Raw genomic sequence first — 19,091 nt, forward strand, 5'->3', positions numbered from 1 at the left:
AGGAGGTTTATGGATGTGGTGAGGGAGGACATGCAGGTGGCTGGCATGACAGACGAAGATGCAGATGATGGGAAGAGATGGTCACGGATGATCCGCTGTGGTGACCCCCTAATGGGAGCAGCTGAAAGTGGTGGTGGTAGTAGTAGTTCAACAAACAAATGAACAAATACAAACATTCCTCACAATATGGAATGTAATGAAAGGAGCATTTAAATTTTTATTTTCCATCATTTTCAAGCCTCGTCACTATGTTAAAACTACTAAAGATGGTCATTGTAGTAATTTTTCTGAGTAGCATAGCAAAAGCTGAGTGTAGATGATGCAATTTATGCTGTTTTTTCTCAAGCAACTGAGACTGCCAATAAGGCAGTTTAACTGTTGAATTAGATTGTCTGTCATTGGACTTAAAGACATTAACTGAAAGAACTTGAATTTCTTTGTGTCACAAAGTTGGCTTAAAGTCATCAAGGTGAATGTTTTGCAGCCATAAATGTGTATGTGAATGTCTCCCTGATTCCTTAGAAGATGGATGTCGCCAGAGCTAAACTGACCAGAGAAATAAAACCACAAAGACCCGAAGTGAAGGTAACACTGAAGTGCTGTCCTGCCTTTGAACTTACAAGGCACTGTAGTTGTTATCCATGGTGCTGTATTCAAGCCACAAGCTATTCTAACAACAGCATCATACCCCTTGTTTACATTTGGCACAAAAATGTGTTTTATGGATTTAAATAATTTTTTAGTGCATCTAGGATCTGTTTACACTTGGATTTTCATGTGGTTTGTCTAAATTGGATAGCTATCAAATTAAGTCAAGGCATGTACAAGACAAAGAGGATTTTAAATGCACAATTTAAGAATTCTCGAGGAAGATGCCCTACCTGCCCCACAGGGGCCATAGTAGCTGTTAGTCCTCTAAGTATAGCAAAAACGTGTATGAAAGTGTGATTGTGTATAAACAAATCCAAATTATAACCTTTATATTCTCAACACATCCAAAAGCGATTTCAAATAGCCCATTTTCCTTCTGCATTTATTCACTACAGTCAATTAATGGACCGCAGCGGATTCCCTTGTCAAATGGAAAGATTGCTCAGAGGCCTGTTGTGACTCCAATCCAGCCACAGCGGATCCTGGCCGTATCAAATGGGCCTCAGCGTGTGCCACGACCAATGAGCCAACAGAAACCAGTTTCAGATGTCTCTAGTAATATCAAGACCAAGCACACAGCCACTGATCAGAACGTAAACCCTGTTGCTCAGAATGTAAACCATATGGCACAACCCAAGCCCATTGCCCAACAAAGCCAGGTGAAGACAACGGTGCTCAAGGGCAGTGCTGAGCCTGTCAAAACAGTGACAGAAACGTCAAAGCAAGAAAAACCACAAAGTAAGAGTGGGAAACTTGTGAATGCACAATTTTATATATATTTTGATTTTTTTTTTTTATACATTTAGGCATTTTATTTACTCGTCTTTTCAGGTGCTACCAAGAAAGAATGTACCAATGCTGCCTCATCAAAGTAAGTCCCTTCTTTTAACATATTCCATTATCAACAATGTAGATCATGAAGATTTTGGTGAAAGAGTTCAAATATCTCTTAAAGTCTAGGTCTCTTTGCACTAACACAGGAAAAAATGGAGCCTGGAGAACTTTGACATTGGCAGACCTTTAGGAAAGGGAAAATTTGGCAACGTCTATCTGGCCAGAGAGCGTCAGACCATGTTTATCCTCGCCCTGAAAGTCCTTTTTAAGAAGCAGTTGGAGAAGGCTGGGGTTGAGCACCAGTTGAGGAGAGAAGTGGAGATCCAGTCTCACCTCAGGTAGCCAGCAAAGACGTGGTTTGCTCCTCACACTCCTTGTGACATCTAATGAACTGTGTACAATTAAAGCCCCTAAAAGATGGAAAACAAATTGATTTTTAGACTGAAATTGGAGTGTAAACATCTTACATTTTAAGAAATGGTTATATAGCACTATTAGTTTCTCAAACAATGTCTGAAATATTACTTAGAATGTCTTGTCTTTTCATGTTTCCAATTCGGATCAGACTAGAATCACTAGATTTGCTCAGGACCCCACTACTTATGGTATGAAGCTAACTGAGGAATGGTCTTGTCTGGCCTTTAACACATTTCTAGTCTTTCTGACATACAAGTGATCCAACCCAAATTCTGGTTTAAGGATTGAGACCACAGATTTGATAAGAAGCATTACATATACACTCACCGGCCACTTTATTAGGCACACCTGTCCAACTGCTCGTTAACGCAAATTTCTAATCAGCCAATCACATGGCAGCAACTCAATGCATTTAGGCATGTAGACATGGTCAAGACGATCTGCTGCAGTTCAAACCGAGCATCAGAATGGGGAAGAAAGGTGATTTAAGTGACTTTGAACATGGCATCGTTGTTGGTGCCAGACGGGCTGGTCTGAGTATTTCAGAAACTGCTGATCTACTGGGATTTTCACGCACAACCATCTCTAGGGTTTACAGAGAATGGTCCGAAAAAGAGAAAATATCCAGTGAGCGGCAGTTCTGTGGGCGAAAATGCCTTGTTGATGCCAGAGGTCAGAGGAGAATGGCCAGACTGGTTCGAGCTGATAGAAAGGCAACAGTAACTCAAATAACCACTCATTACAACCGAGGTATGCAGAAGAGCATCTCTGAACGCACAACACGTCGAACCTTGAGGCAGATGGGCTACAGCAGCAGAAGACCACACCGGGTGCCACTCCTGTCAGCTAAGAACAGGAAACTGAGGCTACAATTCGCACAGGCTCACCAAAATTGGACAATAGACAATTGGAAAAACGTTGCCTGGTCTGATGAGTCTCGATTTTTGCTGCGACATTCGGATGGTAGGGTCAGAATTTGGCGTCAACAACATGAAAGCATGGATCCATCCTGCCTTGTATCAACGGTTCAGGCTGGTGGTGGTGGTGGTGTAATGGTGAGGGGGATATTTTCTTGGCACACTTTGGGCCCCTTAGTACCAATTGAGCATCGTGTCAACGCCACAGCCTACCTGAGTATTGTTGCTGACCATGTCCATCCCTTTATGACCACAGTGTTCCCATCTTCTGATGGCTACTTCCAGCAGGATAACGTGCCATGTCATAAAGCTCGAATCATCTCAGACTGGTTTCTTGAACATGACAATGAGTTCACTGTACTCAAATGGCCTCCACAGTCACCAGATCTCAATCCAATAGAGCACCTTTGGGATGTGGTGGACCGGGAGATTCGCATCATGGATGTGCAGCCGACAAATCTGCAGCAACAGTGTGATGCTATCATGTCAATATGGACCAAACTCTCTGAGGAATGTTTCCAGTACCTTGTTGAATCTATGCCATGAAGGATTAAGGCAGTTCTGAAGGCAAAAGGGGGTCCAACCCGGTACTAGCAAGGTGTACCTAATAAAGTGGCCAGTGAGTGTATGTTTGTGATGGATTTCCTTCACAAACAGTGATGTTGCAAAACGCCAGCGTTATTAATGTGAACGTCTACTTGCTCTGTGAGTGTGCAGTTGTCATTTTCACCACAAGCACAGCACAGATATGAGAGAGGAATGAGATTTTGGGGTATTTGCAGTGCTTCTGTACTGGAGCAAGATTGGGTAGGTATGTGTATTTCTTTCATATATGGATAGAAAGAGCTGACCAGACAGGAAACAAATTGGGCTATAGAGAAATCGTATCTAGACGGAAGGGGGGGGGGTTAATACATAGCAGACATCTATTCCAGGAAACAGAAAATTATGACCCAGAGATGATCTGCAATATTCACTTTTATGTGAAATGTATTTGTAGTGCATACTGCGATAAACATTCACAAGTGTATTTTTGAAGCTTCCTTGATGCATGTGGGCCCAGAAAAGTAGACTTGGAGTTGAAAGTGAATTGATCGGCAAAAATTATTAGTTTAATACCACAAGTGTACTCTGTGGACAAATCATTGAATAAAAAATGGCAGCATATTGGCTCTTGCCACACATACATGTGCCAAAAATGCCTCCATTGGACATTGGCACCAAGTACCAACAGATGGCATTTTTCTGCAATACTGTAGGCATTTTTTTCTGTTTACAGTTCAACTTTCTGTCAAAAACATTTGTAACAAACTCAAGACAGGTCTTCATTCAAGTTTTCCTTGATACAAGAGTGAAAATCCAGCAGTTGCCGAGCAAATGCATTTGGCTGCTTATTCTTCAATTGTACAATCGGCTATGCTAACACTCCCCCTAATATGTGGCAAATCGGTGAAGACCTAGTCCGCTTTTTATATCTAGCCTGGATAGCATGCGTGTTTAGAAATATGCACAAGAAACTCCTATCTATACCAAATAGCCCTGTAATACATATGTCCAACCTTACTTTTAATGATCCTCAATATATGGAGGTACACGCTCATTACACTGAAAAAGGAAAGACCTATCTTGTTTTTCCCACTTTTGATTGGCAAAATTGATAAAGTATATTAATTGTAATATTTGTTTTGCTTAACTTTTCATCTTAATGGATGATATGAGTTAAATTCTCCAATGTGCTTGTCTGTTCTGGTGACTTCTGTCTATCTGCTTTAATAAATCGATATACCACCATTGTTTTTTCTCATAATTGTCTTGTTTAATGCTCTCACAGGCATCCTAACATCCTACGTCTCTATGGCTACTTCCACGACTCATCTCGTGTATACCTCATCCTGGAGTTTGCACCCAAAGGAGAACTCTATAGTGAGCTAAAGCGCTGCGGCAGTTTTAATGAGGAAAGGAGTGCCACGGTATGTCTGAGGCAAATTATAATGTCCAAACAGAACTTTGTCACAACGGTTGTAATTTATTTGCCCTTTTGAGTCCATCATTGTGCCCATCAAACTGATAACAGTTGGCCATTTTGTGTGTGTGTGTGTGTGTGTGTGTGTGTGTGTGTGTATAAAGAGGTATCTAATGGTATCACTTCTGGTTTTTGTTACTCCTGTTCACTTATGTAACCCCCCCCCCCCAACCAAATCTTATCATGTGCTGTTTGTTTTCCCTCCCCCATAGTACATCATGGAGCTGGCAGATGCTTTGAACTACTGTCACTCCAAGAAGGTGATCCACAGGGACATCAAACCAGAGAATTTGTTATTGGGGGCCAATGGGGAGCTGAAGATTGCAGATTTTGGCTGGTCTGTCCACACACCATCCTCCAGGTATCTGTGTAGGCTGTTGCACAAACAAAAGTGGTAGCATAGACTCCCCCCCCCCCCCCTCCTATTTTGACAAACACGGCAGCAGAGACGGTCAAATCATCCAGGGCAGAATGAGTTCTGTGATAACAGCTGACACATTTTGACACATACTGCATTGTGCCTCTGTCATTTGAGTCATTCTACTGTATGACTTCCTTGAAATGTCACTATGGTCTCTGCCAATGTGGTTGAAGATTCTGCTGTTACGTTTTTGGGGATTAAAGTTCTCCGTCGCTATGACTGATTTCGGTCAATAGGATTGCAGAGAGATCATGCATGAGATCAGTGCAGGTTTTCCTTACAAGACTTGGGACCCAGTGCTTAAGCATTTTTGTGCAGTGCCTAATGATATTTTCAAACGATAAGTGACACTCCGCCTGTGTACCCACTTGGATCCACGGGGTCTCAATGCGCTCTGAAAGTAAATGCGAGGCGCTGTGTGTGGTATCCATGGAAACGGTTTCTGTACACTACTTTATCCCTGCCGGTACAACTGTATCTTTTTATAGGCTATAGCAACAGATCTAGAAATATTTAGTCTATAACTATATAACATAAATAACTGACACATGGTGAGGATCAGTTTAACATTCATTTTGTGGGGTGACATTGCATGGACCATCTGTGTTTTGGACAAGCCTAACTTTTTTAAAATACTTCAATCAGAGGAAGGTGTAACCCAATTTGCACTTAACATTAGGGTAGGCACTGATGCCAGTATTGGATATCGGGCCGATGATAGGCTGAAATGGTGTAGCGATATTAGAGATTTTACTAAAATCCAATAACAAAACAAAGGAGTAACATGTTGTAAACAAAAAGTACTTCTTTAATGGTAGAGAAAACTGATTTTAATTCAATTCTTTTGCCCACTGACCCCAAATTAATGGTTTCAGTCTGAAATGTTCAGCAAAACTAATGATCAGATTGTTACTCGGTATTGGCCAATACTTAATGTTTGTGTGGTGTTGGGGTCTGTGTGACCTGTTTTGGGTGTTTAGTTAAAGAAAAGGCTAAAATGAATTATTTTTTTCAGCAAGAGAGTCATCGGGCTCATTTTCTATGAAGAACATATAAAAGAAAACCTTTTCATTGAGTGCACACAGTGTACCCCGCCTACATGTTTCCCCTTCAGGGAATGTACAGTTGTTTTCCGTATTGTTTTTAAATACCCTCATGTCATTGGTCCACCAGATCTGCAGACATTGGGTGAATAACAAAAATATGAACACCATACAAGGGTTAAAGATTTGAACTCAGAATCTGCATTGGCACTGAAATGGTGATGTTGGTGCTACCTACTTTAAGATCAGTGTGATCGACTGGCTGGTTGATGAGCTCAACTTGTAAAAGAGACCAACCAGGTCTAGTTTGTGAGGATAGATTTTATAGATTAAATACTGTGGATTATCTCTATTTACCAATGGCAATGTTTGCTAAGTTTCAAAGCTGCCCAGACGACTAGATATTACCAACTACTATGTACACAGTCCATAGCCTGGTTAGGGCATATTTTCGGGCCATCACATGGTGAGGAGAGTGATCTTTTAGTAATGATTTATGAATATTAAAGGTCTGAAATTAATGTTGGGAGTGATCAGGATCTTTTTATGCACTTGGACTTCTAGAACAGAGGTGTCTTTGTAGATTTAGAGAAAGCATATGACAAGGTCCCGAGAGAGGAAGTGTGGTATTGTATGAGGAATTCGGAAGTGGCAGAGAAGTATGTAGGAGTGGTGCAGGATATGTACGAGGGAAGTGTGACAATGGTGAGGTGTGCGGTTGGAATGACAGATGGGTTCAAGGTGGAGGTGGGATTACATCAAGGATCGACTCTGAGCTCTTTCTTGTTTGCAATGGTGATGGACAGGTTGACAGACAAGATCAGGCAGGAGTCTCTGTGGACGATGATGTTCGTGGATGACATTGTGATCTGTAGCGAGAGTAGGGTGCAGGTTGAGGAGAGCCTGAAGAGGTGGAGGTATGCACTGGAGAGAAGAGGAATGAAAGTCAGTAGGAGCAAGACGAAATACCTATGTGTGAATGAGAGGGAGGACAGTGGAATGGTGAAGATGCAAGGAGTAGAGGTGACGAAGGCATATGAGTTTAAATACTTGAGGTCAACTGTCCAAAGTAACGGGGAGTGCAGGAGAGAGGTGAAGAAGAGAGTGCAGGCAGGGTGGAGTGGGTGGAGAAGAGTGTCAGGAGTGATTTGCGACAGAAGGGTACCAGCAAGAGTTAAAGGGAAGGTTTAGAAGACGGTTGTGAGACCAGCTATGTTATATGGTTTGGAGACAGTGGCACTGACGAAAAGACAGGAGGCGGAGCTGGAGGTGGCAGAGTTGAAGATGCTAAGATTTTCACTGGGAGTGATGAAGGACAGGATTAGGAATGATTATATTAGAGGGACCGCTCAAGTTGGACGGTTTGGAGACAAAGCAAGAGAGGCAAGATTGAGATGGCTTGGATGTGTGTGGAGGAGAGATGCTGGGTATATTGAGAGAAGGATGCTGAATATGGAGCTGCCAGGGAAAAGGAAAAGAGGAAGGCCAAAGAGGAGGTTTATGGATGTGGTGAGGGAAGACATGCAGGTGGCTGGTGTGACAGAGGAAGATGCAGAAGACAGGAAGAAATGGAAACAGATGATCCGCTGTGGCGACCCCTAACGGGAGCAGCCGAAAGTAGTAGTAGCAGTAGTACTTCTAGAACAGTATAATGCCTGTTAGCAGACGCAGCGCATTTAGCTTGTGTAAAAGGATAAATTTTAACATTACGTTGAAGAACCCCCCCCCGGGGCATGAAATTGCCCATAACATACACATGGCGATATCATTGCGGTTAAATGAATGCATGTCAATTTTGTCTAGGCTTAATACTCATGACAAAATCCATCTTTTTCACTCTGTGTAGGAGGTCTACCCTGTGTGGAACTCTGGACTACCTTCCTCCGGAGATGATTGAGGGTAAGACACATGATGAGAAGGTGGACCTGTGGAGCCTAGGTGTCCTTTGCTATGAATTCTTGGTGGGCAGCCCCCCATTTGAGACAAATAGTCATGAGGAAACATACCGCAAGATATCACGGGTGAGTAAAGGGTAATAAACAAGAGTATCAATGTATTTTTAAAAGCAAAAATTGTGTTGTACTGGGAATCCATTAGGTGCTCTGGATAAGCTTGATTGTTGGTCTATCTTGTCTTTAAGTCCAGTTACACTTCCACTCTGATGGGACTGGATTCTCATTCTACCCCACACACACTTGATAAAACTTGTTTTTTAATTGCTCAGAATATAAATGGCAGAAAAACAAAAGGGAACATGTTTACCTTGTAGTAACCCACCACAACCTTACTGCCACATGCATGCAGACTGAAATTGGTCTGTCGGGAATGACGAAGAAAATAGTCGATCGCGCCCCTTCTCATGTTAGTTTTCCAACCATTTGGATTCACCACAGGAGAATAGAGCATTGTCCCACAATTGCTGATGCGTACTGTGCATCCAAATAACTTTTCCATCAAAACCTGTCAGATGATGGCCTCATGTGTTGTTGTGTTTGCATGTGTGTATTATAAGCTGTATGCATATAGTTTGGTAGTAAACAGTTCCCACCCTTGTAAAAATGGCATCCACAGTTCAAAGCTCACACAGGTGATCTAATGTATTACAAACTACATTTAAACTTATATGAGAACACTGTTGTAAAGTTGATTATACAGTAGGGGAATTACGTGTCCGACAGAAGCATCGCTGTATCATCACTTTTCGCTTTTTTTTTCTCCCCTTGCTTGAGAAAGAACGTGTTTGCCACTGCAATAGTATTCATCCTACCTGGTAAAAAAATTTAAGCAGCAGTATATGGAGCATCTCCAACCATGGCAAAGATGTCAGTTAGCATTATGTAACCTGACTCTATTGTCCATATAGATAGAATAATTATTAATGGAGAAAAATGCAGGATTTCAGCTTTAATGTTCATAAAGCCTGTGTCAATGTGTATATGAAAGACACCTTATTTTTTTCTGGCCATTTTTAGGTGGAGTTTTCTTACCCTGCTAAGGTCAGTGTCAGCTCTGGTGCCAGAGACTTGATTGGCCGACTTCTGAAGCACAACCCCATGCTCAGGCTGCCCATTCAAGGTGTCTTGTGTCACCCTTGGGTGGTCGAGAAATCGACCAAGAAGCCCACCAATTTATCGGCCAGCACAGAGCCCAGTGAATGACATGACTTCTGCAACAGTGGCAGCTTCCCTTGTTTTCGTCATCCTGAGATGATGAAAGAGATTTCAGTGCATCCTGAGAGGATTTTTTTTTTTTTTTTTTTTTCAATGACGTGAAGCTCAAGGTTGCTGGTCATTTTTCAAAACTGACTGAAAAGTGCAATACAAGGACATTGATGATCAACCTTTTGGGCAGCCTGTGGACTTTCTTTTTTTCCAACTGTGGATGTTTTGTGTGTTGGTATCTTAATCCATCGTCTTGTCCCCCCCCACCCACCTACTTGAATGTCCATCTTCCACATGGCTGTCTTGTGAATAGAAATATTTTATATTTTACTATTTCTTTAGGGAAATGTGGAAAATTTTGCTGAAATTGCTGTCACTACTTGAAACAATGGGCTGAATGATGGGATATCTTAGACCTGTTTGGAGTCGATCCTCCAAAAAAAATCACCACCACTACTAAGGTTTCAGATGCGCCAAGGAATGGCTTACAGTGATGTTCAGATAAGTTTGTTCAGATAAATGTTCAGATAAATTTCCTATGTGATTAAATTGCTGAGGTGAAACACACAAACTGGTCAGCAGGGATCACCAAGGCACTGTTCCGATGAGACGGGTTTCCTGTTCAAAACTGTCTGTTCAGATGTATAAAATGATTTTTCACAATAAAGTGTCAGTTTTACTTGCTCTTATTTACTCTGCCTCAATTCTGTCGATAAGGGCACCAGGGAGATTCCGGAAGTTCCCATTAGTTGTATTGTAAATCATCAGTCCCCATTAGAAATAATGGGGCTCTAGTTGAGGTGTGAGCCACTGAGAGTCTTATCTTGTCGGCTTACTAAGTAAGTAGTGTGTGCAGGTTGTAAACATGATCTCAGCCAGGAGAAGATGGTGTATGCTGCATTTCCTCCAGATAAAGTAAATCAAAGTATGTAAAACACTGGTGTGATAATGAATTAAAGGAAATAATGGAAATTATTGGAGACAATGATTGAAAATGCATATAGAAAAAGAGTAGTGTTAATGTTTTTTTTAATCATTTTCATACTTCTCCACTGAGGATGCACAAGCCAGTGCCTTCTTAGCGTTGGGCCCAAGCCCAGATGATGGGGAGGGTTGCTTCAGGAAGGCCATCCGGTGTAAAACCTTTGCCAAATCCAAAGTTCATACATCTTCAGCCGCTTCTCTGGGGTGGGGTCACGATGGCAGCAAGCTCAGTAAGGCACTCCAGACTTCCCTCTCCCCAGCAACAATCTCCAAATCCTCCTGGGGGTCCCAAGGTGATCCCAGGCCAGATTGGACATGTAGTCCCTCCAGCGAGTTCTGGGTCTACCCCAGGGTCTCCTCCTAGTTGGCCGTGCCCGGAAAACCTCCAAAGGAAGGCGCCCAGGAGGCATCCTAATCAGATGCCCGAACCATCTCAACTGGCTCCTTTCGACGCGAAGGAGCAGCGGCTCTACTCCGAGCTCCCTCCGGATGTCCGAACTCATCTATCTCTAAAACTGAGCCCAGACACCCTACGGAGGAAACTCGTTTCAGCTGCTTGTATCTGCGATCTCACCCTTTCGGTCACTACCCATGACCATAGGTGAGGGTTGGAGCGAAGATTGACTGGTAAATTGAGAGCTTTGCCTTCCGGCCCAGCTCCCTCTTCACCACAATGGTCCGGTACAACGTCCATATTATTGCTGATGATGCACCAATCCACCTGTCAATCTCCCGCTCCATCCTACCCTCACCCGTGAACAAGACCCCGAGATACTTGAACTCCTTCACTTGAGGCAACAGCTCATCCCCAACCCAAGTACACTTATGAAATACCTTACGTTCGAACATGGTGTTTGTTATGGCCAATCCATGACTCGCACAGAAGTCCAATAACAAGTCACTGCTCAGGTTCAGATCAGGGAGGCTGTTCCTCCCAATCACGCCCTTCCAGGTTTCTCCATCATTGCCCACGTGAGCATTGAAGTCCCCCAGCAGAACTACAGAGTCCCGAGGCAGAGCCCTATCAGAACACCACCCAGAGACTCCAAGGCCGGATACTCCAAACTGCTCTTCGGTGCATAAGCACACACAACAGTCAGAGCCTTCCCCCCAGCGACTCGCAGTCATATAGAGGCAACCCTCTCATTCCCCGGGGAGAACGCCAAATCAAAAGTTCAAATCAAATGTGTGGCTCATAAATCAGTTTTCCATACCGGATCGGTCGAGGCCCGGGTTACCAACGACTGATACTGAATACGGGTGACGTACAGAGCTGTAGTAATTACAGAGGTATAAAGTTGACCAGCCACAGCATGAAGATATGAGAAAGAGTAATAGAAGCTAGGTTAAAAGGGGAGGTGGCTATTAGTGAGCAGCAGTATGGTTTCATGCCACGAAAGAGCACTACAGATGCGATTTTTGCTTTGAGAGTGTTGATGGAGAAGTATAGAGAAGGCCAGAAGGAGTTACATCGTGCCTTTGTCGATTTAGAGAAAGCATATGATAGGGTCCTGAGAGAGGAGGTGTGGTATTGTATGAGGAAGTCATAAGTGGCAGAGAAGTATGTAGGAGTGGTGCAGAATATGTATGAGAGAAGTGTGACAATGGTGAGGTGTGCAGTTGGAATGACAGATGGGTTCAAGGTGGAGGTGGGATTACATCAGGGATCGGCTCCGAGCCATTTCTTGGTTGCAGTGGTGACCCAGATAGCATCTGGATGTGGGCCACTTCAGGCAATGCTGCGGCACTGATGGCCTTCTTCTGGTCCTGACAAAATGGATGTGAGCCTGATGTGGCCCACATGTATAATAGCAAATATGGCCCAAATATCACAAAACAATTATGGGCTACCTTTGGCAAATTATGTGGCACATGCAGCATTGCTATGGCTTGGTTCTGGCCCAGATCTGGCAAACAGAAACGGACCGCCCAAGTGCCATCGTTCCACGCAGTATGTGGGCCAGATGAAAGTGTCAGTGTGGGACGGGTCCGAGCCACAGCAATTTTACTATCTGGGGATGGACAGGTTGATGGACGAGATCAGGAAGGAGTTTCCATGGACTATAATGTTTGTGGATGACATTGTGATCTGTAGCGAGAGTGGGGGGCAGGTTGAGGAGAGCCTGGAGAGGTGGAGATATGCACTGGAAAGAAGAGGAATGAAAGTCAGTAGGAGCAAGACAGAATACATATGCGTGAATGAGAGGGAGGACAGTGGAATGGTGATGATGCAATGAATAGAGGTGACGAAGGCATATGAGTTTAAATACTTGGGGTCAACTGTCCAAAGTAACGGGGAGTGCAGGAGAGAGGTGAAGAAGAGAGTGCAGGCAGGGTGGAGTGGGTGGAGAAGAGTGTCAGGAGTGATTTGCGACAGAAGGGTACTAGCAAGGGTGAAAGAGGAAGGTCAACAAGATGGTTGTGAGACCAACTATGTTATATGGTTTGGAGGCAGTGGCACTGACAAAAAGACAGGAGGTGGAGCTGGAGGTGGCAGAGGGGAAGATGTTAAGATTTTCGTTGGGAGTGATGAAGAAGGACAGGATTAGGAACGAGTATATTAGAGGAACAGCTCAGGTTGGATGGATTGGAGACAAAGCAAGAGAGGCAAGATTGGGATGGCTAGGATATGTGTGGAGGAGAGATACTGAGTATATTGGGAGAAGAATGCTGAATATGGAGCTGCCAGGGAAGAGGAAAAGAGGAAGGCCAAAGAGGAGGTTTGTGGATGTGGTGAGGGAGGGCATGTAGGTGGCTGGTGTGGCAGAGGAAGATACAGAGGACAGGAAGAAATGGAAACAGATGATCCGCTGTGGTGGCCCTTAATGGCAGAAAGAAGAAGATAAAATTTTCTTTAAATAAGCCTATCTGATTTATTTTCAGATTTTCATATACATTCGTTAACATTAATGATATATTTTCACACATTTATTATCTCATTTCTCTATTTCGGCCTTCGTTGAGGGGTACCATAGGCCAAAATAACATGACATCTGGCGATGGCGGCCTGGGTTGTTATTTTCTTAGTATCCAGCGGGTGGCGCGCTTGTCACAATTATTCCGGAACGACGCGGTATTCAGCGGTTCAAAATATTCTTTCGCATTTGTTGTTGTTGTTGTAGGAATTATATCATGAAATGATTTGATTATAAACTGGGATTTTTTTATCATATAAGGTTCAGGGGATGCACACGTGTGCTTATAGACAGTCTGTGAATTTGTCTTCAAAAAGCCCCAACTGATTAGACTTATTATTGCATGTGGAATGTCTTTTCTTCTTCTCTTTTTCACTCACTTGTCACCTTGGATATATTTGTCAGACAAAACGATTTAAAGTATGTATTTTTCCATCATCAAATGTTACTGTGTGAAATGTATTGAATAACGCCTAGAACAGTCTAACGTCTCATGATGGTCTGCATGATTGGTACGGGAGTCCGTTATCAGCCCATTCATGTGTATCTTGTAGGAACAGCTGGAGATAAGGCCAGCTATGGAGACAACGCATCATTTCCCAGATGTTTGCTGTAGTATAGGGAACCGGCACAGCGGGCTAACAGACAGGCCATAAGGACCCTGCATGCCCGCGGCCGAAGACCTGCTGTAAGACTTCAACAGGCAAGGAAGACCAACAAAAGAAAAAAAACACAAAACAAATCACACACACACACACACACACACACACACACACACACACACACACACACACACACACACACACACACACACACACACACACACACACACACAAACAGTTAGTGTGCCGTCTGCAAACCGAATGTCTCGAATCAAAAAGATGAACAGGGAGCTGATTCGCCGTGAAGAAAAAGATGTTTTCAATGTGTCATCGGCTAATAGAAAATGTGTCGTGTACTTTTCCTGTTTACCGATAGGCCTAGAAGAGTGTCAACTCGGAATCCCCCCGTCTGTAACTCACCCATACACACTCGAGCGCGAGCGAGCGCACATGCCCGCGCACGCACTTTGACGTTTCAATAGTCAAAATGTTACAGTTCGTTGCCACGTGTGTTGCATCTTCATAAGACCATCAACGATTTTCTCCATCTTCTGGTGTTTTATTGTGTAATTGCTCACCCCCTTTTTTCTCTCTCGTTTCCATCACATAAAACCACACAGTTTTACAATATAATTTCACTTATTTATTTATTCATTTATTTATTCTTTAATATTCATTTCCACGATATAGTATGATAACGATTTCGAGATATACATTCCATCTTTTTGAAACCACAATAACACTATAGGTACACATACGGTTTTATAACATTTCCACAGGGATCCGTTGGATTGCACAGAATGGAAAAACAAATGTATTTTACGCACATTTTCTTCTTTAACCATCTCTTAACTTTTATAGGGTTCGGACACCTGAATTTCGAGTGAACCGCTTGAATCCATCTCGAAATGTGATGCGCAGTGAAGTAAGAAAAAGTGTTTCGGAGATTTTTAGACTCAGTGTGCAGGATTTCAATTAGGAAGCCCCCACCTCCACCCCCCCTCCTTTGGGGCCATTGTGGAGTGGAGGGTTAGAAATAGCGTCAGGAAGTTACGTCACGTTGCCTTTCTGAAATTTTTTTTTCATTCAGTCGTTTTATACGTTTAGTTTAACGTCGACTGTGTAAAACTCAGCATCTATCAGCTTATTCAACATCTCGCGATCCGTTGCCTCGTGAATAAGGATGCGGAGGATTTTCTTTTTTTATGCCCAGTTTCATCATATTCTGTGTTTAAATATCATACATTCAATGCATAGTTTATATAGCTGCTGTGTAGGCCTGCTGACTGTCGTATTTATGTATGCATTTCCAGTACTTTAAACTGCTCAGGGAGGGTCCAATTTCCATAATAACTAGAAAATTATGAGCTGGAGTACATTACATTATTTATTCTTTATTTTATTTTATTTATTTATTTATTTTTTTAACTGCTGGTAGTTTTACGTCACGTTCTGTCTTCGTGTTTGTCCATAGCCTTTTATTTCACTCCTCATCCGAATATTGTAAATGACCCACAAGAAGAAAGTGCCATTTATTTTATTTTATTTTTTTAAAAACAAACGCGTCTTATTTATAATTGAATCACATTACGTAGTCGAATTATTGTCCATAATCACAAACTTCAACGTCGAATGAAGTGAATTCCCCTGTGGTGAAGCACCACACAAGAACGATGAAAGTAACAAATTGCCCAGGTTGCAATTTTTACGTTAGGTCAATATTGTAAACTGTCACTCCACTGGAAAATATGTAGCGAGATGTATTGTGTTCGCATATTTATACAACAAGTATAACGGTCCATATAGTGTGTTCCGTGTGCATATAGTGTTCCCCCCTGTGTGTGTGTGTGCGTGCGTGTGTGTGCGCGTGTGTGTGTGCGAGCGCGCGCGCAGTAGTTTGCGTTTGTTTTACGCACGCTTTGGACGCATGGATTAAGCAGGGGACGCTTGTTAGGTTAGTCGTGTGTAGTGTTTTGTTTTTTCTTCTTCTCTCTTTTCTTCACTAAATGGGGTTTTGCAGTTAACATCTAGTTCCAGCACCGGCTCGCATCTAATCCTCTATGTTATACTTGTAGGCTTCTATAAGCCCCTCCATCGAATGAATAAAACCGGATATGCTGCATATGCCTCCTATTACAAAGATGGCGACATCGAAGAAGACCTGGTGCCACAGCAGCTTTCTCCATAGCAGCTTGAGGTGGAAGAGACTTGGAAGTAGGAAGCACAGCCCTGCGCCCGTCAGGCTGCCCGTCAGGCCCATGAGGAGGGCGAAGTGTGGCACGTATATCGCCATGAGCAAGGTGAACACAACAAGGCTGCAGCGGAGAGTGAGGCCCCACGACTTTAAGCGTCCGTCGCCTCCGTAGCAGTCTGGGAAGTACGCGCGTCCGCCTTCCTGGAAGAAAGTTTTCTCCAGCACTTCGACGGCTGCAAAAAATGGCAACGGATACGACAGCAACGCCTTGGCCACTAAGAATATATTGACGACAGCTCGAATGGTTGACGGCAGGTTGTCTGTGATGACCTCCTTGGTGGCGTCGGCCCAGGTCAAGTACGCCACGAGGGCGAAGAGGCCCTTGAGGATGCACGCGGCGATGTGGGTCCAGTTCATCATGCAGTGGAACTCGCTGGGTTTCTGCATGTTGCCCTCCAGGGAGGGCAAGAAAATCTGAGAGGTATAGCTGAACACGATGATACCGATGGAGATGGGGAACTTCTTCACGTCGATGTAGAACTTGACCTTGTCCCAGGCCCAGTCTCTCGCCCTGGAGAGGCAGTAGGCTATCACCAGCACGTTGATGACGAAGTGGGCCAGCGTGCACAACAGGCTGAACTTGGAGACGGCTTTCAGGTTCTTGAGAAAGGCGCAGGGGAGGAGGGCGGCCGTGGCGATGATGGCCCAAGACTTCTGTGAAATCGGCATGTTGGGGAAGCTGTTGTACATCAGGTTGCCGCTGACGACGACGTACAGGATGCAGGTCATCACCAGCTCTATGATCTGGGCTACATTCACGACGTGGCCGCCCAACGACGGGAATCTGGGCGCACAGCAGGCGTTGGCGATGTCCACGTATGAGTCTCTCACGCGCACGAGCTGCCCGTCTTCGTCTTCCTCGTACAGACAGGAAATTAGGATTTTCCCCGTGTAACAACACACCACGGCGGCGAAGATAATGAGAAATAGTCCAAGGTATCCCCCGTGCAGAATGGCGTAGGGTAAACCAAGCACGAACATCCCCTGCGAATACAAAAAAGACAAAATGGATGTTGTCAAGTGAAATGAGACTGTGTGTGTGTGTGTGCAGTGGTTTCACATTTCAGCAGTCACGTTCTTATAATCAGCTGGATTGTAGACCCGACAACGCTGTAATGGCTGCGAGTCATATTCCGTGACTTCGCTGGGCTTTCCACTTTGCTTTCAGCACATCCAACGCGTCTCTGTCGTCACCGAGAGATGGAGGAGACACGGTGTGACGTAACGCCCGGGTGCCGTGACCGCAGCCTTCATAACGCACGACGGGACTGCGTAAAGGTTTTTTTTCTTCCTCTCCCTTTTTTGTCACACTTAAACTAGACTGTCGAGTAAAAGCCGACGGCTCAATGGGCGCCGAGCTTGTAAGGCCAACTAGCTGCGCGTATACATGGACTCGTGTGCGTAACGGAGTATACTGTGTTGTAAAAGACCAAGTCTGATCGGTTCTTTTTTTGTTATTTTTCTCGCCATTTCGTAGAAAAGCAATGGCCGACTGAATATCTTTGGCACTGGTGACCAAAACGACCATTTTAACTTCACATAACCGTGCGCGTAAAATCGACGCCGGGTTTGCAAATGCACCCGACAGAAACTTTTTCCTCGACCAAAATGTGTTGCATCAATTTCTTGACCTTCACTGGGCCAGACGTAAGGAGTCTTGCTATACAGCCTTCGAAGTAAAAAAGACGAGTCCATTTCGACCGTGCGCGACCTATTTATCTCCTTTCCTTCGGTGCAATGAGACGTTTTCGGGGAATTTGATCGTATGCGTTTCAGCAGCTCTCGCTGCACAGGGAATAGGGTCTACCGAAGGGGGACCGCGAAAACCTCTTTGATTCGCGTGTCTTTACCTGGATTGCGTTTGTGACGTTCCAGCCCGCCTCCCAAGCGGTAATTTTTGGTCTAACTTCAGTCAACTCGTTCGCCAGTTGTCCGTCTTTCGAGTCTGAGGGCGGGGGGCCGGTTCCGTCTCTCTGATAGTGGCTGTCCCCATCCAATGTCCCTTCCCCACCAATCTGTCCAGTCCCTTCTCCTCCCATTTCGTCAGTTGTTAAAACGTCCATCTGCATGCCCTGCCTGTGATCATAGTCCAAATCATCGCAGGCTGCGAAGCCGAGACCCTCCTCGTCGGTGGCTGCCTGGAAGCCCATCCTGGCGAACATCCCACTCACCTTCGCCTGGGATTTGTTAGAGACGGAGGTCGCCGCATTGGACAGTTTATTGGAAATTTTGCTCCTGATTAACGTCGCCATTTTTCGCTCCTCTTAATTTCTAAATTCTTGTAGCTGAATCGGTTTCTTTTTTTTTTAATTAAATCGAAATACCAGATGCCTTGGATTGCAACTCTTGCGTCTTTACATGAGGTGAAGCCACGGCAGAAGCGCGCAGTTTCCAAATCCCGCACGGGGTTCGAGTTGCTATCTCCACTTCTTGTTAAAGGTGCGCCTGCTCCTGATTATCCCCAGGTTCATGTCACCTTCAGATGTCGGTGGTCCGTGTCTGCATCTTGTCGCTCCGCGCTCTCGATGGTCGACGGGTGCCCTTCCGATGCGCAATTTGGACGGGCGGCTCGGGAGCGGGCGCGCAGACGCTTTACGCAAACGGCGAGCCGCAGGTTTCTGTAGATTACCTACTTCACTTTGGGGTCTTTTAGGTGTGGACAGCGCTGCCACGGTTGGGGTTTCAGTCGCCTTTACTGATGCCAATGCGGTATACGGTAAAACACGGGGGTGGCGAGGAGAAGGCACGCGTCATCGTTAGTCTGCCAATGCAAGGAGTCCGCCTCGCAAAGCACGTCTCCAGCCCCCAGTGCGCTCGGCCGCCGCACCAGAAAGGAACGGGAGAGATTTGCTGCATTTCTAGGGGAGGT

At 44.4% G+C, this 19,091-nt stretch overlaps 2 protein-coding genes across 3 annotated transcripts; one reads left to right on the forward strand and one right to left on the reverse strand.

Annotated features, from left to right (window-relative positions):
• The first annotated feature begins 525 nt into the window (after positions 1–525).
• On the forward strand, positions 526–9,580 carry aurka (aurora kinase A). 2 transcript variants are annotated; one of them, XM_056274784.1, is made up of 8 exons: positions 526–585; positions 1,047–1,395; positions 1,483–1,522; positions 1,632–1,823; positions 4,651–4,789; positions 5,055–5,203; positions 8,153–8,327; positions 9,279–9,580. In XM_056274784.1, exons 1-8 carry the CDS (start codon positions 526–528, stop codon positions 9,462–9,464), a joined length of 1,290 nt encoding a protein of 429 aa, XP_056130759.1. In that variant the 3' UTR covers positions 9,465–9,580. The 2 variants fall into 2 exon arrangements, with proteins under 2 accessions (XP_056130759.1, XP_056130760.1); XM_056274785.1 differs by having other exon boundaries at positions 1,498–1,522.
• Positions 9,581–16,018: 6,438 nt separating this feature from the next.
• Positions 16,019–18,483, reverse strand: slc32a1 (solute carrier family 32 member 1). Its single transcript, XM_056275281.1, has 2 exons — positions 18,073–18,483; positions 16,019–17,206 (listed from the first exon to the last, which is right to left on the reverse strand). The coding sequence occupies exons 1-2, from the start codon at positions 18,472–18,474 to the stop codon at positions 16,019–16,021; spliced, it is 1,590 nt and encodes a 529-aa protein (XP_056131256.1). The 5' UTR covers positions 18,475–18,483.
• Between the last annotated feature and the right edge of the window lie 608 nt (positions 18,484–19,091).

This window comes from Lampris incognitus, chromosome 2, assembly GCF_029633865.1.
Source record: "Lampris incognitus isolate fLamInc1 chromosome 2, fLamInc1.hap2, whole genome shotgun sequence".
Classification (NCBI taxonomy): domain Eukaryota; kingdom Metazoa; phylum Chordata; class Actinopteri; order Lampriformes; family Lampridae; genus Lampris; species Lampris incognitus.